General features: G+C 47.1%; 1 protein-coding gene across 2 annotated transcripts in view; it reads left to right on the forward strand.

Annotated features, from left to right (window-relative positions):
- Positions 1-25,000, forward strand: part of LOC138801673 (integrin alpha-X-like) — a 125,182-nt gene that overhangs the window by 17,996 nt on the left and 82,186 nt on the right. For both annotated transcript variants that reach the window (XM_069984729.1, XM_069984728.1), the window contains exons 4-7: positions 11,528-11,598; positions 11,706-11,820; positions 11,999-12,120; positions 20,467-20,612. In XM_069984729.1, the coding sequence (XP_069840830.1) occupies positions 11,528-11,598; positions 11,706-11,820; positions 11,999-12,120; positions 20,467-20,612 (454 nt within the window). The remainder of the gene's footprint in view (positions 1-11,527; positions 11,599-11,705; positions 11,821-11,998; positions 12,121-20,466; positions 20,613-25,000) is intronic.

A 25,000-nucleotide genomic window follows, 5' to 3' on the forward strand; every position in this document is an offset into this window, starting at 1 on the left:
GACCTCCCTACAAGGCCCGGGCATGCTCCTGATGAGGTGTCTGTATGACCTCCCTACACGGCCTGGGCATGCTCCTGATGAGGTGTATGACCTCCCTACAAGGCCCGGGCATGCTCCTGATGAGGTGTCTGTATGACCTCCCTACAAGGCCCGGGCATGCTTCTGATGAGGTGGCTGTATGACCTCCCTACAAGGCCCGGGCATGCTCCTGATGCGGAGGCTGTATGACCTTCCTACATGTCCCAGGCATGCTCCTCATGAGGTGTATGACCTCCCTACAAGGCCCGGGCATGCTCCTGATGAGGTGGCTGTATAACCTCCCTACAAGGCCCGGGCATGCTACTGATGGGGTGGCTGTATGACCTCCCTACAAGGCCCGGGCTTCTGCTGATGAGGTGTCTGTATGACCTCCCTACAAGGCTCGGGCATGCTCCTGATGAGGTGTCTGTATGACCTCCCTACAAGGCCTGGGCATGCTCCTGATGAGGTATCTGTATGACCTCCCTACACCGCCCGGGCATGCTCCTGATGAAGTGTATGACCTCCCTACAAGGCTGGGGCATGCTCCTGATGAGGGGTCTGTATGACCTCCCTACACCGCCCGGGCATGCTCCTGATGAAGTGTATGACCTCCCTACAAGGCTCGGGCATGCTCCTGATGAGGGGTCTGTATGACCTCCCTACAAGGCCTGGGCATGCTCCTGATGAGGTGGCTGCATGACCTCCTTACAAGACCTGGGCATTTTCCTGATGAGGCGGCTGTATGACCTCCCTACAAGGCCCGGGCATGCTCCTGATGAGGTGTCTGTATGATCTCCCTACAAGGCCCGGGCATGCTCCTGATGAGGTGTCTGTATGATCTCCCTACAAGGCCCGGGCATGCTCCTGATGAGGTGTCTGTATGACCTCCCTACAAGAACCGGGCATGCTCCTGATGAGGTGTCTGTATGACCTCCCTACAAGGCCCGGGCATGCTCCTGATGAGGGTGTATGACCTCCCTACAAGGCCCGGCCATGCTCCTGATGAGGTGTCTGTATGACCTCCTTACAAGGCCTGGGCATGCTCCTGATGAGGCGGCTGCATGACCTCCCTACAAGGCACGGGCATGCTCCTGATGAGATGTATGACCTCCCTCCAAGGCCCGGGCATGCTCCTGATGAGGTGTCTGTATGACCTCCCTACTAGGCCCGGGCATGCTCCTGATGAGGTGTCTGTATGACCTCCCTACAAGGCCTGGGCATGCTCCTGATGAGGTGTATGACCTCCCTACAAGGCCTGGGCATGCTCCTGATGAGGTGTATGACCTCCCTACAAGGCCCGGGCATGCTCCTGATGAGGTGGCTGTATGACCTCCTTACAAGGCCCGGCCATGCTCCTGATGAGGTGGCTGTATGACCTCCCTACAAGGCCTGGGCATGCTCCTGATGAGGCGGCTGTATGACCTCCCTACAAGGCCCGGGCATGCTCCGGATGAGGTGGCTGTATGACCTCCCTACAAGGCCCGGGCATGCTCCTGATGAGGTGTCTGTATGACCTCCCTACAAGGCCCGGGCATGCTCCTGATGAGGTGTCTGCATGACCTCCCTACAAGGCCTGGGCATGCTCCTGATCAGGTGTCTGTATGACCTCGCTACAAGGCCCGGGCATGCTCCTGATGAGGTGTATGACTTCCCTACAAGGCCCGGGCATGCTCCTGATGAGGTGTATGACCTCCCTACAAGGCCCGGGCATGCTCCTGATGAGGTATATGACCTTCCTACAAGGCCCGGGCATGCTCCTGATGAGGTATATGACCTCCCTACAAGGCCCGGGCATGCTCCTGATGAGGTGTCTGTATGACCTCCCTACAAGGCCCGGGCATGCTCCTGATGAGGTGTCTGTATGACCTCCCTACAAGGCCCGGGCATGCTCCTGATGAGGTGTATGACCTCCCTAAAAGGCCCGGGCATGCTCCTGATGAGGTGTCTGTATGACCTCCCTACAAGGCCCGGGCATGCTCCTGATGAGGTATCTGTATGACCTCCCTACAAGGCCCGGGCATGCTCCTGATGAGGTATCTGTATGACCTCCCTACAAGGCCCGGGCATGCTCCTGATGAGGTGGCTGTATGACCTCCCTACAAGGCCCGGGCATGCTCCTGATGAGGTATCTGTATGACCTCCCTACAAGGCCCGGGCATGCTCCTGATGAGGTGTCTGTATGACCTCCCTACAAGGCTCGGGCATGCTTCTGATGAGGTGTCTGTATGACCTCCCTACAAGGCCCAAGCATACTCCTGATGATTCCAGAAGGTCTACGTATTGTATCTCGCAGTGCAGGTAACACCGGGACACCAGCAGACACTTAGCTTCGCCTAGGTAACCACGGCTGGGGCTTGTATCACCCTATTAGGACCACTACAACTACCTCTATTGTATTCAACATTTTCAAGTATCTTCGCAGCACACATCCAGTTAAGCACTATTACCTGGACAAAGATTATTTATTTGCTGCCAAAGTGTTCTGTATTATTCAGAGACTGTACTGTAAAGCTGTTCTATTTATTCGCCGGGACTCAGTCATCCTTTCCTCCGCACCAGCACCTTTACACACTAGCCGCACACCTTGGGTTATTTTTACCCTTTCTGTGGGTGGCGTTACCGATAGTCCGGGTGGGTGGATTGCCACTCAGGACTACCGTGACAAGAGCCCAAGGGACCCATCACAGCCCGGCAGGTCACCGACCATTGGTGAACAGTACAAACAGGCCATATATAAAGCAGGTATCACCATCACACCTGTGTGCTGGACTAGCACTGGCGTCACGACACTACCATCACTAGCTGTAAACCACAGAATTGGCGTCACGGTTAGCTCAACTACTGGCCAAACATTACAGAAGGGGCGATCGCAAACAGGATTCAAACCTCGTTGCTGCCTATTTTTACAAAACTATGTAAAGTGCATTTTTGTGTATTTTTGGTGCATTCTCAAGAACTGTGGAATTCCTCTCACCAAAGTGGATTACAACTGTCTGACCACCCAAAAGAGTACTGCCCAGAAGATAAGTGCCCCGAAAGATAACTGTCCTAACTACAGATCGGAAAGTGGGGGAGCCATCTTTACTGCAAAGGGACTGTATTCTACAATTTCTATCTACGCCACACCTGTTCAAAAGACTGTTTCCAGGGGGAACCCTGAAGATGTTAAACACTTCCGCTGGCGTATCCAGCGCGGACAGTTTGGAGGAGGCCGGCGCCCATGCATGTTCCCTGCACTTCACCGGATCTGACGACTTCGCCCTCAGGTGCACCAAGATGGCGAGCGGAGAACAGCAGGTGGTTCTCGCGGAAGCTCGGGTGCTCTGAGAAATTGCACAAATACTGTCCCGCTGGAAATTAGAGCATTCCGATATCACCAAAGATGACCTGCCGACACTTCCACCTCTTCCAGGAGTAAGGCAGAGCAGAATACAGGCGGATTCTGGATCTTGATCCTCTTAGACCTTCCCCTTTGGTCTCAGTTATGGAAATGACCGGTTGTTATTGCTGGATGGTGCTGAGGGCTGTAAGAGAGATACACACAGACAGTGAGCCCTGGCTGTTCCCGCTCACTTTCCCTGCCTACTTGCCACGGACAGCCCTAGGCGGCTGCGGACAACCACGAAGGCAGTCCCAGCTCTGTAACAAGTAATAACACAAAACAAGGACAGACAAACAAACACAATAATTCGGGGTCAACAGTCCCTGTCGGCAATGGGGGGCAGCAAAGGTGACGTGGCCATGGGATGGGATATGAGAAGCTCTGCTCTTGCGCTCTCATGTGACCAGACGTGGCCATGGGATGGGAAATGAGAAGCTCTGCTCTTGCGCTCTCATGTGACCAGACGTGGCCATGTGACGGGATATGAGAAGCTCTGCTCTCGTTCTCTCATGCGACAAGACATGGCCATGGGACGGGATATGAGAAGCTCTGCTCTCGTGCTCTCATGTGACCAGACGTGGCCATGGGACGGGATATGAGAAGCTCTGCTCTTGCGCTCTCATGTGACCAGAAGTGGCCATGGGATGGGATATGAGAACCTCTGCTCTCGTGCTCTCATGTGACCAGACGTGGCCATGGGACGGGATATGAGAAGCTCTGCTCTTGCACTCTCATGTGACCAGACGTGGCCATGGGACGGGATATGAGAAGCTCTGCTCTCGTTCTCTCATGCGACAAGACATGGCCATGGGACGGGATATGAGAAGCTCTGCTCTCGTGCTCTCATGTGACCAGACGTGGCCATGGGATGGGATATGAGAAGCTCTGCTCTCACGGACCAGACGTGGCCATGGGACGGAATATGAGAAGCTCTGCTCTCGTGCTCTCATGTGACCAGACGTGGCCATGGGATGGGATATGAGAAGCTCTGCTCTTGCGCTCTCATGTGACCAGACGTGGCCATGTGACGGGATATGAGAAGCTCTGCTCTTGCGCTCTCATGTCACCAGAAGTGGCCATGGGATGGGATATGAGAAGCTCTGCTCTTGCGCTCTCATGTGACCAGACGTGGCCATGTGACGGGATATGAGAAGCTCTGCTCTTGCACTCTCATGTGACCAGACGTGGCCATGGGACGGGATATGAGAAGCTCTGCTCTCGTTCTCTCATGCGACAAGACATGGCCATGGGACGGGATATGAGAAGCTCTGCTCTTGTGCTCTCATGTGACCAGACGTGGCCATGGGACGGGATATGAGAAGCTCTGCTCTTGCGCTCTCATGTCACCAGAAGTGGCCATGGGATGGGATATGAGAAGCTCTGCTCTTGCGCTCTCATGTGACCAGACGTGGCCATGTGACGGGATATGAGAAGCTCTGCTCTTGCACTCTCATGTGACCAGACGTGGCCATGGGATGGGATATGAGAAGCTCTGCTCTTGTGCTCTCATGTGACCAGACGTGGCCATGGGATGGGATATGAGAAGCTCTGCTCTCGTGCTCTCATATCACCAGACGTGGCCATGGGATGGGATATGAGAAGCTCTGCTCTAGCGCTCTTATGCGACCAGACATGGCCATAGGACGGGATATGAGAAGCTCTGCTCTCGCACTATCATGTCACCAGACGTGGCCATGGGATGGGATATGAGAAGCTCTGCTCTCGTGCTCTCATATCACCAGACGTGGCCATGGGACGGGATATGAGAAGCTCTGCTCTTGTGCTCTCATGTGACCAGACGTGGCCATGGGATGGGATATGAGAAGCTCTGCTCTCGTGCTCTCATATCACCAGACGTGGCCATGGGATGGGATATGAGAAGCTCTGCTCTCGCATTCTCAAGTCTCCAGACGTGGCCATGGGACGGGATATGAGAAGCTCTGCTCTCGCGTTCTCAAGCCATGGGGCCTGCTGCTGGTGAGTTAACCCCTGCAGCACCCTTGTTATGTTTCTGTAACTTTATTAAACAGCAGAAGTTCATAAAGTCGCTGTGCCATGTGCACCCCTCCCCCACTTGGATACATTGGGGGGGGGGGGGGGTTGCAGTGCAGGGTCCTTATAGTTCCTTATACTTTGCACTGCAGCACCCTTATGTATTCCAGGGGGGTGCACAGTTACTTTAACCCCTGCCTATATTATGTATGTACTATATATATACCAGTCCTCCCCTATATAGTGTATACATTGCTGGATTATATGTGTGCTTTATATATAACATCCCATCCCTATATAGTGTATACATCACCTGCTATATCATATATGTGCTGTATACTGTATATATAATACTCATCCCCTATACACCTGCAATTTAATAAAGTCACTGTGCCATGTGCACCCCCTCCCCCCTTGAATACATTAGGGTGCTGCAGTGCAGGGGTTACTATATGGGGGGGGGGGGGGGACATGATACAGTTACTTTATTAACCCCTTCACTGCATCACCCTTATGTGTTTTCTATTAACTTCTGTGAAGGGCATTATAATATCAAAAATACTTCAAGGTTATGCCAGTATTGAAGGTGTGTGAACATAGCCTAAAGGGACCCACGGGAAGACCAGAATACATAGAGTACGGCCATGTTCATGGCGTAAGACACTGGCCGTTCTGTGACCCGGCCGGTGTGCAGTACCGGCTGAATGAGCTTCGTATCTGATGAATTGGGATGTAGGTGCATCCCTGTGCACACAATGGAGAGTGCGGCTGGAGCCAGAACTGACAGGTTATCTGCACCCGCTATTGAATGAATAGCGGCCACAAAAAACTGACATGTCATTTTTTTGCAGTGCCGCTAGCGATCCCGGAATGTGTATATATATATATATATATATATATATATATATATATATATATATATACTTTGGGGAGATTTATCAGACATGGTGTAAAGCGAAACTGGCTCAGTCGCCCCCGGCAACCAATCAGATTCCACCTCTCATTTTTATTGTAAATTTATTCAATTTTAACAATAATGCATGAAGGAAATGTAGTTTAACGCTAGACAGCAAAATCTTGGACATATACAGTTCCACCTTTCATTTTCCAAAGAGTCTGTGAGGAATGAGAGGAGGAATCTGATTGGTTGCCGGGGGCGACTGCGCCAGTGTCACTTTACACCATGTGTGATAAATCTCCCCCTATGTGTGATAAATCTCCCCTATGTGTGATAAATCCCCCCTATGTGTGATAAATCTCCCCCTATGTGTGATAAATCTCCCCCTATGTGTGATAAATCTCCCCCTATGTGTGATAAATCTCCCCCTATGTGTGATAAATCTCCCCCTATGTGTGATAAATCTCCCCCTATGTGTGATAAATCTCCCCCTATGTGTGATAAATCTCCCCCTATGTGTGATAAATCTCCCCCTATGTGTGATAAATCTCCCCTATGTGTGATAAATCCCCCCTATGTGTGATAAATCTCCCCCTATGTCTGATAAATCCCCCCTATGTGTGATAAATCTCCCCCTATGTGTGATAAATCTCCCCCTATGTGTGATAAATCTCCCCCTATGTGTGGTAAATCTCCCCCTATGTGTGATAAATCTCCCCCTATGTGTGGTAAATCTCCCCCTATGTGTGATAAATCTCCCCCTATGTGTGATAAATCTCCCCCTATGTGTGATAAATCTCCCCCTATGTGTGATAAATCTCCCCCTATGTGTGGTAAATCTCCCCCTATGTGTGATAAATCTCCCCCTATGTGTGGTAAATCTCCCCCTATGTGTGATAAATCCCCCCCTATGTGTGGTAAATCTCCCCCTATGTGTGATAAATCTCCCCCTATGTGTGATAAATCTCCCCCTATGTGTGATAAATCTCCCCCTATGTGTGATAAATCTCCCCCTATGTGTGATAAATCTCCCCCTGTGTGATAAATCTCCCCCTATGTGTGATAAATCTCCCCCTATGTGTACACACTCCGGCCGCGATTCCCGCAGCTGCAGCACAATGCAAGTAAAGTATTAATCACGTCCGTGTTGCAAATCAGGGATTAATACTTTACTTATGTTGTGTGAACATGGCCTAAATATGCAACAAGCCAGCTGCATCCACTCACTGAAAAATCCACAGGAGCACGAATCAGTTCAGCATCCAAAAAAACAATTTTTTTCAGCACCGATGTGAATTAAAAACTTGTCTTTTATTTTCAATATGGGACAGTTATGGAAAAAACATTGTTTCTGCGTATTGGCGAGAACCATTTGTGAACAAGGCTCTCGCGGAAACGCATAACATGTTTTTTCCATGACCCATATTGAAAATAAAAGTTTTTAATCCACATCGGGTTTTTTTGGATAAAAATTCGCAAGTAAATAGCTCGTGTGAAACCGGCCTTTTTTGATACATTACTGTGTGAAATTTTGTGGGCTGGGGGATTTGTGTGCCAGGGCTGCATTTTGGTCCCAGTCCGGCCCTGGGCAGAATTGAGGGTGTGGCTACACACAGAGGGGGCGTGGCCTCCACATGTGCCTCATTTAACAGTTTTCTGCTGGTAAAGCCTACACCAGCTCTGAGCTCCGATGCGCACAAGATTTAAGGAAAGTCATTGCACCTCTACGTAAATCCTCACAGCCGCGTCGCTGCGGGGACATAATATTTGCCGCCATAGAATCTTAAGAGGCAGCAGGAGACAATGAAAAGAAGACAGTGAGGCAGCAGAAGCCAATACATACACAGAAGCTCATGAACAAGCAGGATACAATGCAAAAAATGTTTCTAAGTTCGGTCAGGGGGAATATTGTAGACATTTTTTAGGAATTTGATGGTAAATAGATTATAGGACGACACAGTTTGCAGGTTTCCTGTTGAAATCCATGGAGCAAATCAGCAGGGTGATGTCACAGGCGTTCCCTCCACTCAGTGTCCCCTCCACTCAGTGTCTCCTCCTCTCAGTGTCCCGTCCTCTTAGTGTCTCCTCCTCTCAATGTCTCCTCCTCTCAGTGTCTCCTCCTCTCAGTGTCTCCTCGTCTCAGTGTCTCCTCCTCTTAGTGTCTCCTCCTCTTAGTGTCTCCTCCTCTCAGTGTCCCCTCCTCTTAGTGTCTCCTCCTCTCAATGTCTCCTCCTCTCAGTGTCTCCTCCTCTCAGTGTCTCCTCGTCTCAGTGTCTCCTCCTCTTAGTGTCTCCTCCTCTCAGTGTCTCCTCCTCTCAGTGTCTCCTCCTCTTAGTGTCTCCTCCTCTCAGTGTCTCCTCCTCTCAGTGTCCCCTCCACTCAGTGTCTCCTCCTCTCAGTGTCTCCTCCTCTTAGTGTCTTCTCCTCTCAGTGTCTCCTCCTCTTAGTGTCCCCTCCTCTGTGTCCCCTCCTCTTAGTGTCCCCTCCTCTCAGTGTCTCCTCCTCTCAGTGTCTCCTCCTCTCAGTGTCTCCTTCTCTTAGTGTCTCCTCCTCTCAGTGTCCCCTCCTCCTCCTCTCAGTGTCTCCTCCTCTTAGTGTCTCCTCCTCTTAGTGTCCCCTCCTCCTCCTCTCAGTGTCTCCTCCTTTCAGTGTCCCCTCCTCTCAGTGTCCCCTCCTCTCAGTGTCTCCTCCTCTCAGTGTCTCCTCCTCTCAGTGTCCCCTCCTCCTCCTTTCAGTGTCCCCTTCTCCTCCTCTCAGTGTCCCCTCCTCTCAGTGTCCCCTCCTCTCAGTGTCTCCTCCTCTCAGTGTCTCCTCCTCTCAGTGTCTCCTTCTCTTAGTGTCTCCTCCTCTCAGTGTCCCCTCCTCCTCCTCTCAGTGTCTCCTCCTCTTAGTGTCTCCTCCTCTTAGTGTCCCCTCCTCCTCCTCTCAGTGTCTCCTCCTTTCAGTGTCCCCTCCTCTCAGTGTCCCCTCCTCTCAGTGTCTCCTCCTCTCAGTGTCTCCTCCTCTCAGTGTCTCCTCCTCTCAGTGTCCCCTCCTCCTCCTTTCAGTGTCCCCTTCTCCTCCTCTTAGTGTCCCCTCCTCCTCTTTTTAGTGTCCCCTTCTCCTCCTCTCAGTGTCCCCTCCTACTGCTCTCATAGTCTCTTCCATCTCAGTGTCCCCTCCTACTGCTCTCATAGTCTCTTCCATCTCAGTGTCCCCTCCTCCTCTGTGTCCCCTTCTACTCTAAATGTCCCCTGCTCCTCTCAGTTTCCCCTCTGCTCAGTGTTCCCTACTTCTCTCAGTCTCCCCTTCCTCTCAGTGTCCCCTCTACCTCAGTGTCCTCTCCTCCTCTGTGTTCCCTCTACCTCAGTGTTTCCTCCTTTCAGTGTCCCCTTCTCCTCCTCTCAGTGTCCCCTTCTCCTTCTCTCAGTGCCCCTCCTTTCAGTGTCCCCTTCTCCTCCTCTCAGTGTCCCCTCCTCCTCCTTTCAGTGTCCCCTCCTCCTCTCAGTGTCCCCTCCTTTCAGTGTCCCCTTCTCCTCCTCTCAGTGTCCCCTCCTCCTCCTTTCAGTGTCCCCTTCTCCTCCTCTCAGTGTCCCCTCCTACTGCTCTCATAGTCTCTTTCTTCTCTATGTCCCCTCCTCCTCTGTGTCCCCTCCTACTCTAAATGTCCCCTGCTCCTCTGTTTCCCCTCTGCTCAGTGTTCCCTACTTCTCTCAGTCTCCCCTTCCTCTCAGTGTCTCCTCTACCTCAGTGTCCCCTCTACCTCAGTGTCCTCTCCTCCTCAGTGTCCCCTCTGCTCAGTGTTTCCTCCTCTCAGTGTCCACTCCTCCTCTCAGTGTTTCCTCCTCTCAGTGTCCCTTCCTCCTCTCAGTGCCCCCTCCTCCTCTGTGTCCCCCTCCTCCTCAGTGTCCCCTCCTCCTCTAAGTGTCTCTTCCTCCTCTCACTGTCCCGTCCTCCTCTGTTTCCCCCTGCTCCTCTCAGTGTCTCCTCCTGCTCAGTGTCTCCTCCTCTGTGTCCCCCTCCTCCTCCTCCGTGTCTCCTCCTCGTCAGTGTCCCCCTCCTCCTCAGTGTCTCCTCCTCTGTATCCCCCTCCTCCTCTCAGTGTCCCCTCCTCCTCAGTGTCCCCGCTGCTCAGTGTTTCCTCCTCTCAGTGTCTCCTCCTCCTCTCAGTGTACCCTCTGCTCAGTGTTTCCTCCTCTCACTGTCCCCTCCTCCTCTCAGTGTTTCCTCCTCTCAGTGTCCCCTCTTCCTCTCAGTGTCCCCCTCCTCCTCTCAGTGTCCCTTCCTCCTCTCAGTGTCCCCTCCTCCTCTTAGTGTCCCCTCCTCCTCTGTGTTCCCCTCCTCTTCAGTGTGCCCCTCCTCCTCTCAGTGTCTCCTCCTCCCTATCCCTTCCCTCCTCTCAGTGTCCCCCTCCTCCTCTCAGTGTCGCCTCTTCTCAGTGTCTCCTCCTCCTCTTAGTGTCATCTCTTCTCAGTGTCTCCTCCTCCTCTTAGTGTCATCTCTTCTCAGTGTCCCCTCCTCCTCTCAGTGTCGCCTCTTCTTAGTGTCCCCTCCTCCTCTCAGTGTCGCCTCTTCTCAGTGTCCCCTCCTCCTCTCAGTGTCGCCTCTTCTCAGTGTCCCCTCCTCCTCTCAGTGTCGCCTCTTCTCAGTGTCTCCTCCTCCTCTTAGTGTCACCTCTTCTTAGTGTCCCCTCCTCCTCTCAGTGTCGCCTCTTCTTAGTGTCCCCTCCTCCTCTCAGTGTCGCCTCTTCTCAGTGTCCTCTCCTCCTCTCAGTGTCTCCTCTTCTCAGTGCCCCCTCCTTCTCAGTGTTTCCTCCTCCTCTCAGTGTCCCCTCCTCCTCTCAGTGTCTCCTCTGCTCAGTGTCCCCTCCTTCTCAGTGTTTCCTCCTCCTCTCAGTGTCCCCTCCTCCTCTGTGCTTCCTCCTCCTCAGTGTCCACTCCTCCTCTCAGTGTCCCCTCCTCCTCTCAGTGTGCCCTCCTCCTCTCAGTGTGCCCTCCTCCTCTCAGTGTTTCCTCCTCTCAGTGTCCCCTCCTCCTCTGTGCCTCCTCCTCCTCCTCAGTGTCCACTCCTCATCTCAGTGCCTCCTCCTCTTAGTGTCCCCTCCTCCTCTCAGTGTCCCCTCCTCCTCTGTGCCTCCTCCTCCTCCTCTGTGCCTCCTCCTCCTCCTCTCAGTGCCCCCTCCTCCTCTTAGTGTCCCCTCCTCCTCTGTGTCCCCTCCTCCTCCTCTCAATATCCACCATTTGTTTGACCTGCAGGATCTGATGATGAAATTAATATGTCACTTGGACTCTCGCTGGCGGCTCGGAAGGATTCTGGTCGTTTACTGGTACGTCTACTGCCCCTCTGTACCTCACTCATATCTTAGCAGGGGTCACACCACCTGTATGTTGTTGTTACAAGAAAACCCTAACCCATTCCTTGTATGTACGGCAGGTGTGTGGGCCGACCTTACAGAGACCTTGTGGACAGAACATCTATGTCAATGGACGCTGCTACCAGCTGGACAGAAACCTGGATGTGGAGAACACCCTATCGGCACCTCCAGCAGGTAACAGCCGGATGGCCCAGCACCGGGGCCTCGTATTACTGCTCACACAGTACAGTCCTACTGATCTCCAAGCTGACCTAATAGTCCCGGTGTATAAGGGGCCACAGGACCACCTGACAGAAGCTTCTGGTCCTGTATAATGATTATTACTCCTGATGATGTCCTATCTCTTCCTCAGAGTGCGGCCTGGATGTTGTGTTCGTCATTGATGGTTCCGGCAGTGTTTACGCAGAACCCTTTACAAATATGTTGGACTTTGTGGCAAAGATGATTTCATCCTTGAGCACGACGGACACCCAGGTAATACACCCAAGTAATATACACAGGTAATATACCCAGGTAATACACCCAAGTAATATACCCAGGAAATACACACAGGTAATATACACACAGGTAATATACACAGGTAATATACACAGGTAATACACCCTAAGTAATATACACAGGTAATATACACAGGTAATACACCCTAAGTAATATACACAGGTAATATACACAGGTAATATACACAGGTAATACACCCAAGTAATACACACAGGTAATATACAAAGGTAATATACACACAGGTAATATACACAGGTAATATACACAGGTAATACACCCTAAGTAATATACACAGGTAATATACACAGGTAATATACACAGGTAATACACCCTAAGTAATATACACAGGTAATATACACAGGTAATACACCCAAGTAATATACACAGGTAATATACAAAGGTAATATACACACAGGTAATATACACAGGTAATATACACAGGTAATACACCCAAGTAATATACAAAGGTAATATACACACAGGTAATATACACACAGGTAATATACACAGGTAATATACACAGGTAATACACCCAAGTAATATACACAGGTAATATACAAAGGTAATATACACACAGGTAATATACATAGGTAATATACACACAGGTAATATACACAGGTAACACACCCAAGTAATATACACAGGTAATATACAAAGGTAATATACACACAGGTAATATACACAGGTAACACACCCAAGTAATATACACAGGTAATATACACACAGGTATTATACACAGGTAATATACACACAGGTAATATACACAGGTAATATACACACAGATAATACACACAGGTAATATACACAGGTAATATACACACAGGTAATATACACAGGTAATATACACACAGATAATACACACAGGTAATATACACAGGTAATATACACACAGGTAATATACACACAGGTAATATACACAGGTAATATACACACAGGTAATATACACACAGGTAATATACACACAGGTAATATACACAGGTAATATACACACAGGTAATACACCCAAGTAATATACACAGGTAATATACACACAGGTATTATACACAGGTAATATACACAGGTAATACACCCAAGTAATATACACAGGTAATATACACAGGTAATATACACAGGTAATATACACAGGTAATATACACACAGGTAATATACACAGGTAATATACACACAGATAATACACACAGGTAATATACACAGGTAATATACACACAGGTAATATACACACAGGTAATATACACAGGTAATATACACACAGGTAATATACACAGGTAATATACACACAGGTAATATACACACAGGTAATACACACAGGTAATATACACACAGGTAATATACACAGGTAATATACACACAGGTAATATACACAGGTAATATACACACAGGTAATATACACAGGTAATATACACACAGGTAATATACACAGGTAATATACACACAGGTAATATACACACAGGTAATACACACAGGTAATACACACAGGTAATATACACACAGGTAATACACACAGGTAATATACACGGGTAATATACATACAGGTATTAATTAATAAACAGGGGTGATACACACAGGTGATATACACTACAGTTCAAAAGTCTGGGGTCACCCAAACAATTTAGTGTTTTCCATGAAAAGTCGCACTTCTTCACCACCAGACGTTGTGAAATGAATAGAAAATAGAGACAAGACATTGACAAGGTTAGAAATACTGATTTGTATGTGAAATAACATTGTTCTTCCATCACACTTTGCTTCCGTCCCAGAATCCTCCTTGTGCAGCAATTCCAGCATTGCCCACCTTTGGCATTCTAGCTATTAATCTGTTGGGGTAAGCTGGAGAAATTGCCCCCCACGCTTCTAGAAGCAGCTCCCACAAGTTGGATTGGTTGGATGGGCACTTCTGGCGTACCATACGGTCCAGCTGCTCCCACAATGGGGTGGTGATCTGGTGACTGCGCTGGCCACTCCATTACCTATGATAGAATACCAGCTGCTGCTTCTGCTGGAAATAGTTCTTGCACAATTTGGAGGTGTTTAGGGTCATTGTCCTGTTGTAGGATGAAATTGGCTCCAACCAAGCGCTGCCCACTGGCTATGGCATGGCGGTGCAGAGTGATGGCCTTCCTTATTCACAATCCCTTTTACCCTGTACAAATCTCCCACCTTACCAGCACCAACCCCAGACCATCACATGACCTCCACCATGTATAACAGATGGCGTCAGGCATTCTTCCAGCATCTTCTCATTTCTTCTGCGTCTCACAAACCTTCTTCTTTGTCATCCAAACACCTCAAACTTGGATTCATCCATCCACAACACTTTTTTCCAGTCTTCCTCTGTCCAATCTCTGTGTTCTTTTGCCCATCTTAATCTTTTTCTTTTATTGGCCAGTCTCAGATATGGCTTTTTCTTTGCCACTCTGCCCTGAAGCCCAAAATCCGGCAGCCGCCTCTTCCCTGTAGATGGTGACACTGGTGTTTTGCGGGGACTATGTAATGAAGATGCCAGTTGGGGACCTGTGAGGCGTCTGTTTCTCAATCTAGAGACTCTAATGTGTTTATCTTCTTGCTTAGTTGTGTAACTCGGCCTCCCACTTCTTTTTCTACTCTGGTTAGAGCCTGTTTGTGCTGTCTTCTGAAGGGAGTAGTACACACCGTTGTAGGAAATCTTCAATTTCTTAGCAATTTCTGGCATGGAATAGCGTTCATTTCTAAGAACAAGAATAGACTGTCGAGTTTCAGATGAAAGTTCTCTTTTTCTGGCCAATTAGAGTGTTTAATAGACCCCACAAATGTGATGCTCCAGAAACACAATCTGCTCAAAGGAAGGTCAGTTTTGTAGCTTCTGTAACGAGCTAGACTGTTTTCAGATGTGTGAACATGATTGCACAAGGGTTTTCTAATCATCTGAGCCAATGAGCAAACACCTTGTCCCATTAGAAGACTGGAGTGATAGTTGCTGGAAATGGGCCTCTATACACCTATGTAGATATTGCACCAAACACCAGACATTTGCAGCTAGAATAGTCAGTTACCACATTAGCGATGTATAGAGGGGATTTGTTTAAAGTTAGGACTAGTTTAAAGTTATCTTCATTGAGAAGTACAGTGCTTTTCCTTCAAAAATAAGGACATTTCAATGTGACCCCAAACTTTTGAACGGTAGTGTATGTATCACATATCCAGCTGCTGTGTTATCAGGGTTATACAGTTACTACACATTATATACCACATGCTGCTATACTGTACAGTAACTTATATATCACATATCCAGCTGCTGCTGTGTTATCTGGGTTATACAGTTACTATATATTATATACCACATGCTGCTATACTGTACAGTAACTTATATATCACATATCCAGCTGCTGCTGTGTTATCTGGGTTATACAGTTATACATTATACATTATACACCACATGCTGATTGCTATACTGTACAGTAACTTATATATCACATATCCAGCTGCTGTGTTATCAGGGTTATACAGTTACTATACATTATATACCACATGCTGATTGCTATACCGTACAGTAACTTATATATCACATAACCAGCTGCTGTGTTATCAGGGTTATACAGTTACTATACATTATACACCACATGCTGATTGCTATACTGTACAGTAACTTATATATCACATATCCAGCTGCTGTGTTATCAGGGTTATACAGTTACTATACATTATACACCACATGCTGCTATACTGTAAAGTAACTTATATATCACATATCCAGCTGCTGTGTTATCAGGGTTATACAGTTACTATACATTATACACCACATGCTGCTATACTGTACAGTAACTTATATATCACATATCCAGCTGCTGTGTTATCAGGGTTATACAGTTACTATACATTATATACCACATGCTGATTGCTATACTGTACAGTAACATATATCACATATCCAACTGCTGCTGTGTTATCAGGGTTATCCAGTTACTATACATTATATACCACATGCTGCTATACTGTACAGTAACTTATATATCACATATCCAGCTGCTGTGTTATCAGGGTTATACAGTTACTATACATTATACACCACATGCTGATTGCTATACTGTACAGTAACTTATATATCACATATCCAGCTGCTGTGTTATCAGGGTTATACAGTTACTATACATTATACACCACATGCTGATATACTGTACAGTAACTTATATATCACATATCCAGCTGCTGTGTTATCAGGGTTATACAGTTACTATACATTATACACCACATGCTGATTGCTATACTGTACAGTAACTTATATATCACATATCCAGCTGCTGCTGCTGTGTTATCAGGGTTATAAAGTTACTATACATTATATACCACATGCTGCTATACTGTACAGTAACTTATATATCACATATCCAGCTGCTGTGTTATCAGGGTTATACAGTTACTATACATTATACACCACATGCTGATTGCTATACTGTACAGTAACCTATATATCACATATCCAGCTGCTGTGTTATCAGGGTTATACAGTTACTATACATTATACACCACATGCTGATTGCTATACTGTACAGTAACTTATATATCACATATCCAGCTGCTGTGTTATCAGGGTTATACAGTTACTATATATTATACACCACATGCTGCTATACTGTACAGTAACTTATATATCACATATCCAGCTGCTGTTATCAGGGTTATACAGTTACTATACATTATATACCACATGCTGCTATACTGTAAAGTAACTTATATATCACATATCCAGCTGCTCTGTTATCAGGGTTATACAGTTACTATACATTATATACCACATGCTGATTGCTATACTGTACAGTAACATATATCACATATCCAGCTGCTGTGTTATCAGGGTTATACAGTTACTATACATTATATACCACATGCTGCTATACTGTACAGTAACCTATATATCACATATCCAGCTGCTGCTTTGTGATCAGGGTCATACAGTTACTATACATTATACACCACATGCTGATTGCTATACTGTACAGTAACTTATATATCACATATCCAGCTGCTCTGTTATCAGGGTTATACAGTTACTAAACATTATATACCACATGCTGCTATACTGTACAGTAACTTATATATCACATATCCAGCTGCTGTGTTATCAGGGTTATACAGTTACTATACATTATATACCACATGCTGATTGCTATACTGTACAGTAACATATATCACATATCCAGCTGCTGTGTTATCAGGGTTATCCAGTTACTATACATTATATACCACATGCTGCTATACTGTACAGTAACCTATATATCACATATCCAGCTGCTGCTTTGTGAGCAGGGTTATACAGTTACTATACATTATACACCACATGCTGATTGCTATACTGTACAGTAATGTATATATCACATATCCAGCTGCTTTGTTATCAGGGTTATACAGTTACTATACATTATATACCACATGCTGCTATACTGTACAGTAACTTATATATCACATATCCAGCTGCTGTGTTATCAGGGTTATACAGTTACTATACATTATATACCACATGCTGCTATACTGCACAGTAACTTATATATCACATATCCAGCTGCTGTGCTATCAGGGTTATACAGTTACTATACATTATACACCACATGCTGCTATACTGTACAGTAACTTATATATCACATATCCAGCTGCTGTGTTATCAGGGTTATACAGTTACTATACATTATTCACCACATGCTGCTATACTGTACAGTATCATATATATCACATATCCAGCTGCTGTGTTATCAGGGTTATACAGTTACTATACATTATATACCACATGCTGCTATACTGTACAGTAACTTATATATCACATATCCAGCTGCTGCTGTGTTATCAGGGTTATACAGTTACTATACATTATACACCACATGCTGATTGCTATAATGTACAGTAACTTATATATCACATATCCAACTGCAGTGTTATCAGGGTTATACAGTTACTAAACATTATACACCACATGCTGCTATACTGTACGTTAACTTATATATCATATATCCAGCTGCAGTGTTATCAGGGTTATACAGTTACTATACATTATATACCACATGCTGCTATACTGTACAGTAACTTATATATCACATATCCAGCTGCTGTGTTATCAGGGTTATACAGTTACTATACATTATACACCACATGCTGCTATACTGTACAGTAACTAATATTACATATCCAGCTGCTGTGTTATCAGGGTTATACAGTTACTATACATTATACACCACATGCTGATTGCTATACTGTACAGTAACTTATATATCACATATCCAGCTGCTGTGTTATCAGGGTTATACAGTTACTATACATTATACACCACATGCTGCTATACTGTACAGTAACTTATATATCACATATCCAGCTGCTGTGTTATCAGGGTTATACAGTTACTATACATTATATACCACATGCTGCTATACTGTACAGTAACTTATATATCACATATCCAGCTGCTGTGTTATCAGGGTTTTACAGTCACTATACATTATACACCACATGCTGCTATACTGTACAGTAACTTATATATCACATATCCAGCTGCTGTGTTATCAGGGTTATACAGTTACTATACATTATATACCACATGCTGCTATACTGTACAGTAACTTATATATCACATATCCAGCTGCTGTGTTATCAGGGTTATACAGTTACTATACATTATATACCACATGCTGCTGTACTGTACGGTAACTTATATATCACATATCCAGCTGCTGCAGTGTTATCAGGGTTATGCAGTTACTGTACATTAAATACCACATGCTGATGGCTATACTGTACAGTAACTTATATATCACATATCCAGCTGCTGTGTTATCAGGGTTATACAGTTACTATATAATATACACTACATGCCTCTATACTGTACAGTAACTTATATATCACATATCCAGCTGCTGTGTTATCAGGGTTATACAGTTACTATATAATATACACTACATGCCGCTATACTGTACAGTAACTTATATATCACATATCCAGCTGCTGTGTTATCAGGGTTATACAGTTACTATACATTATATACCACATGCTGCTATACTGTACAGTAACTTATATATCACATATCCAGCTGCTGTGTTATCAGGGTTATACAGTTACTATACATTATACACCACATGCTGATTGCTATACTGTACAGTAACTTATAAATCACATATCCAGCTGCTGTGTTATCAGGGTTATACAGTTACTATACATTATACACCACATGCTGCTATACTGTACAGTAACTTATATATTACATATCCAGCTGCTGTGTTATCAGGGTTATACAGTTACTATACATTATATACCACATGCTGCTATACTGTACAGTAACTTATATATCACATATCCAGCTGCTGTGTTATCAGGGTTATACAGTTACTATACATTATACACCACATGCTGCTATACTGTACAGTAACTTATATATCACATATCCAGCTGCTGTGTTATCAGGGTTATACAGTTACTATACGTTATATACCACATGCTGCTGTACTGTACGGTAACTTATATATCACATATCCAGCTGCTGTGTTATCAGGGTTATACAGTTACTATACATTATATACCACATGCTGCTATACTGTACAGTAACTTATACACCAAATATCCAGCTGCTGTGTTATCAGGGTTATACAGTTACTATACATTATATACCATATGTTGCTATAGTGTACAGTAACTTATATATCACATATCCAGCTGCTGTGTTATCAGGGTTATACAGTTACTATACATTATACACCACATGCTGCTATACTGTACAGTAACTTATATATCACATATCCAGCTGCTGTGTTATCAGGGTTATACAGTTACTATACATTATATACCACATGCTGCTGTACTGTACGGTAACTTATATATCACATATCCAGCTGCTGCAGTGTTATCAGGGTTATACAGTTACTATACATTATATACCACATGCTGCTATACTGTACAGTAACTTATATATCACATATCCAGCTGCAGTGTTATCAGGGTTATACAGTTACTATACATTATATACCACATGCTGCTATACTGTACAGTAACTTATATATCACATATCCAGCTGCAGTGTTATCAGGGTTATACAGTTACTATACATTATATACCACATGCTGCTATACTGTACAGTAACTTATATATCACAGATTCTGCTGCTTCTCATTGTTTCATCTCTTCTACATGTTATTCAGAATAATAATCATTATATTTGGGGGTTGGAACCAATTGTCTGAATTTCTATGATTTCTTATGGTAAAATTTGCTTTGGTATAAGAGTGATTTGGATTACAAGCGCCGCCCCGGAACGGATTATGATTGATTGATGGTGATTGATGATGATGAAATCTTTTCTCGTTTTCCTCCTAGTTTGCTGTGTTACAATACTCGCAAAAGATGAAAACAGAGTTTGAGTTCAGAAGATTTCCCTCCGGTTCAGACTTGAATATTGTGAGAAATATTAAATATATGGATGGAGATTCTACAAGAACCTGGACGGCCATCACTACAGCCATGTAAGTATCACATGGACCACCTGCAGACACTCTCTATAGACTGATGGTTCTCTCTACTGTACTTACCAGCAGGGGGCGCTCTGACATTGCAGTGGTGGTGAGCTGTCCATTGGATATTAGATACAACAGCTGTATATGTAGATAGAGACTTATGTAGAGGTCCTTTGGCTTTGGGTTGATTTCTCAGGTTTCTGGCCCATCCAGGTGTCACCTGTCCTGAAAACATTCCCCGAACAACAGATGATGTTATAATTTCAGGCTTCAACATGTAGAGGCGTTTTCTGGGCACAATGGACTGACAGCTCATCAGTCACCGGTAACCACAGCTCTGCTCCCATTCACTTGCACGGGGGCTTTAGATACACATTGCCACCTCTACACAGTAAATGGAGACAAAGATCACACACACAATGTACTGCCGGCCCCAAACAGCTGATCAAAGAGGGTGGCAGCGTGGTGCCTGGGTTGGTTTGTGGGTGGCAGCGTGGTGCCTGGGTTGGTTTGTGGGTGGCAGTGTGGTGCCTGGGTTGGTTTGTGGGTGGCAGCGTGGTGCCTGGGTTGGTTTGTGGGTGGCAGCGTGGTGCCTGGGTTGGTTTGTGGGTGGCAGCGTGGTGCCTGGGTTGGTTTGTGGGTGGCAGCGTGGTGCCTGGGTTGGTTTGTGGGTGGCAGCGTGGTGCCTGGGTTGGTTTGTGGGTGGCAGTGTGGTGCCTGGGTTGGTTTGTGGGTGGCAGTGTGGTGCCTGGGTTGGTTTGTGGGTGGCAGTGTGGTGCCTGGGTTGGTTAGTGGGTGAGTGTGGTGCCTGGGTTGGTTTGTGGGTGGCAGTGTGGTGCCTGGGTTGGTTAGTGGGTGAGTGTGGTGCCTGGGTTGGTTTGTGGGTGGCAGTGTGGTGCCTGGGTTGGTTTGTGGGTGGCAGCGTGGTGCCTGGGTTGGTTTGTGGGTGTCAGTGTGGTGCCTGGGTTGGTTTGTGGCTGGCAGCGTGGTGCCTGGGTTGGTTAGTGGGTGGCAGTGTGGTGCCTGGGTTGGTTTGTGGCTGGCAGCATGGTGCCTGGGTTGGATTGTAAGCGATAGTGTGGTGCCTGGGTTGGTTTGTGGGTGACAGTGTGGTGTCTCGGTTGGTTTGTGGGTGGCAGTGTGGTGTCTCGGTTGGTTTGTGGGTGACAGTGTGGTGTCTCGGTTGGTTTGTGGGTGGCAGTGTGGTGCCTGGGTTGGTTTGTGGGTGGCAATGTGGTACCTGGGTTGGTTAGTGGATGGCAGTGTGGTGCCCGGGTTGGTTTGTGGGTGGCAGCGTGGTGCCTGGGTTGGTTTGTGAGTGGCAGCGTGGTGCCTGGGTTGGTTTGTGGGTGGCAGCGTGGTGCCTGGGTTTGTTTGTGAGTGACAGCATGGTGTCTTGGTTGGTTTGTGGGTGGCAGCGTGGTGCCTGGGTTGGTTTGTGGGTGGCAGCGTGGTGCCTGGGTTGGTTTGTGGGTGGCAGCGTGGTGCCTGGGTTGGTTTGTGGGTGGCAGTGTGGTGCCTGGGTTGGTTTGTCAGACAAGGGAGAGAGAAAAAAGCCAGGCAGCAGCGCCTCGTGTGATACCGTACAAACAAGTCAGTTAAAAATGCAAGGTGCTGATGGGGTGCTCACCTTCATGCCCCTTGGGCTTTATGCATATCACCCAAATGGGTACCAGGTCTTCAGAAGATGCCAGGATATGGTGCTTCGGTGGAGAGTGCAGGGCTGCAGGCCAACTAGGATAGCCCAAACGGGATGCTCCCAAGTGGGGGCCCATGGGAATAAGGCTAGTCTAGGTACAAAAATGGTGCGTGGCTAATCCATAAATGTTAGCGCTGCCCAAAAGACTCCAAATAGAGGCTGAATAAAGTAAAAATATTTATTAAAAGTGCACAATATTTACGCGTTTCGAGGAACAGAGGTCCTCTTCATCAGAATAGCAGTGCATACAATGGTGTGGATAGGCAGGTATTAAATAGTACAGCAATCCTTGGAATTGGCGCCAGACACGCCCCCTAGGGGCGGGGCTACATTCAAAATACACAAATAAACTAACAGAAGGGTGCTAAACATACATCATCATAAAAAATATATATACATTGTAGGTATTAGAGTTTTTATGGCTAGCACAATGAGGAGCTATATTCAAACATTCAAAAATAGCAGGAACATGTCAGGAGCAGAGCTGTCTGCAGATCTCCATATAGCAGTCACGTAGTACAGCTGCACTGACTTGTCTGTGAGCATGGAGAGCAGAGACTACGGTCACATGATGTGAGCATCCAATCAGTGGTGGGGGTGTGTAACTGAGTCACCAATCATAGCAGCAAGAGGAGTGAGAGTAAACAGAAGTAAACAGCTTAGAAGTAAATGAAGGGTGGTTTGTGGCTGACAGCATGGTGTCTTGGTTGGTTTGTGGGTGGCAGTGTGGTGTCTGGGTTGGTTTGTGGGTGACAGCATGGTGTCTTGGTTGGTTTGTGGGTGGCAGCGTGGTGCCTGGGTTGGTTTGTGGGTGGTAGCGTGGTGCCTGGGTTGGTTTGTGGGTGGCAGCGTGGTGCCTGGGTTGGTTTGTGGGTGGCAGTGTGGTGCCTGGGTGGTTTGTGGGTGGCAGTGTGGTGCCTGGGTTGGTTTGTGGGTGGCAGCGTGGTGCCCGGGTTGGTTTGTGGGTGGCAGTGTGGTGCCTGGGTTGGTTTGTGGGTGGCAGCGTGGTGCCTGGGTTGGTTTGTGGGTGGCAGCGTGGTGCCTGGGTTGGTTTGTGGGTGGCAGCGTGGTGCCTGGGTTGGTTTGTGGGTGGCAGTGTGGTGCCTGGGTTGGTTTGTGGGTGGCAGCGTGGTGCCTGGGTTGGTTTGTGGGTGGCAGTGTGGTGCCTGGGTTGGTTTGTGGGTGGCAGCGTGGTGCCTGGGTTGGTTTGTGGGTGGCAGTGTGGTGCCTGGGTTGGTTTGTGGGTGGCAGTGTGGTGCCTGGGTTGGTTTGTGGGTGGCAGTGTGGTGCCTGGGTGGTTTGTGGGTGGCAGCGTGGTGCCTGGGTTGGTTTGTGGGTGGCAGTGTGGTGCCTGGGTTGGTTTGTGGGTGGCAGCGTGGTGCCTGGGTTGGTTTGTGGGTGGCAGTGTGGTGCCTGGGTTGGTTTGTGGGTGGCAGTGTGGTGCCTGGGGTGGTTTATGGGTGGCAGTGTGGTGCCTGGGTTGGCTTGTTTGCTACGTGGCCAGTGATGGTGGTTGTCGTGACGCCAGTGCTTGTCCAGAACACAGGTGAGATGTTGATACCTGTTTGTATATGGATGGTTTGTGTCCCAAAATGGTCGGTAACCTCCAGGTTTGCTACGGGTCACTTGGGCTCTTGTCTCGGCAACCTGGAGTGGTAACTGACCCACCCAGGATGTCGGTACCGCCACCCACAGAGAGTCCTGTGCATTTTGTATAAAAATATAACAATTTACTGTAGAACTTTGGCAGGATAACAGGACACGCACTGTAGACAGTAATAATCTTGACACACTCTAGTGCTGAGTTAGTGCTTAGAAGTAGGTGCTTGGAAAGAGTAGACTCTGGAGTAGAAGTGGTAGTAGTGCTTGGTAGAGGTAGAGAAGAGAGGAGTTTGCCAGAGGAGCCCTTGCCCAATGTAGCCTTGTACTCTGCCGGATCTGTAGTGTGAATAGATAAGTACCCAGATATAGATTGGGGGTCATGGTTCAGCTAAAACCACAAAGGAGAGAGAATTTCTTAACCTCCTGCAGGATAATTTTCTGTTGAAAGAAGCCAACTGTGGAGAAGCCAACTAGAAGTGATGCGTTGTTGGATCTGGTTATTTCTAACATTGCTGAGGTGGTTGGGAATGTCACTGTCCATGAACATCTGGGCAATAGTGACCACAATATAGTGGCTTTTTCACTGGTTCCTCTGCCTCTCTGGAGCCTGGGAGAGCAGAGTTCCGGTCCAATGGGGATCTGGACCGGGCTCTTGGTCCGCATAAAACAAAGCTGAGGCAGTCTCCCAGGGCTGGCTATTAGGTTTCATACCCTGGTCCCAACCCCCTCTGTCTATTCCTACGATCCCCGTCTATAACTCCCTCTGATTGCTCGTCTGTGTTACCTGACTGTGTGTTTCTGACTTTGACTTTTGACTATGCGATTGCTACTTGTTTTGTACTGCGTCTGACCTAGCTTGTTTGACTATCCGATATTGTGTTTGTCCGTCTGTCTTGTTCTGTGTTTCACGTACTCAGGATAGGGCACGTCTTCATGGTTGTCCATGGCCACCTAGGGCCGGTTGAGGCAAGTAGGTAGGGACAGTGGGTGGGTTCAGCGGCATGGCTCACTGTCGCGTCTTGTCCCTACCTACCCCGTCCTGACACTCACTTTAAAGTGTAGAAAACAAAGACATGTTGGGAGGGCAAAAATGTTT

Source organism: Dendropsophus ebraccatus, chromosome 9 (genome assembly GCF_027789765.1).
Source record: "Dendropsophus ebraccatus isolate aDenEbr1 chromosome 9, aDenEbr1.pat, whole genome shotgun sequence".
Taxonomy (NCBI): domain Eukaryota; kingdom Metazoa; phylum Chordata; class Amphibia; order Anura; family Hylidae; genus Dendropsophus; species Dendropsophus ebraccatus.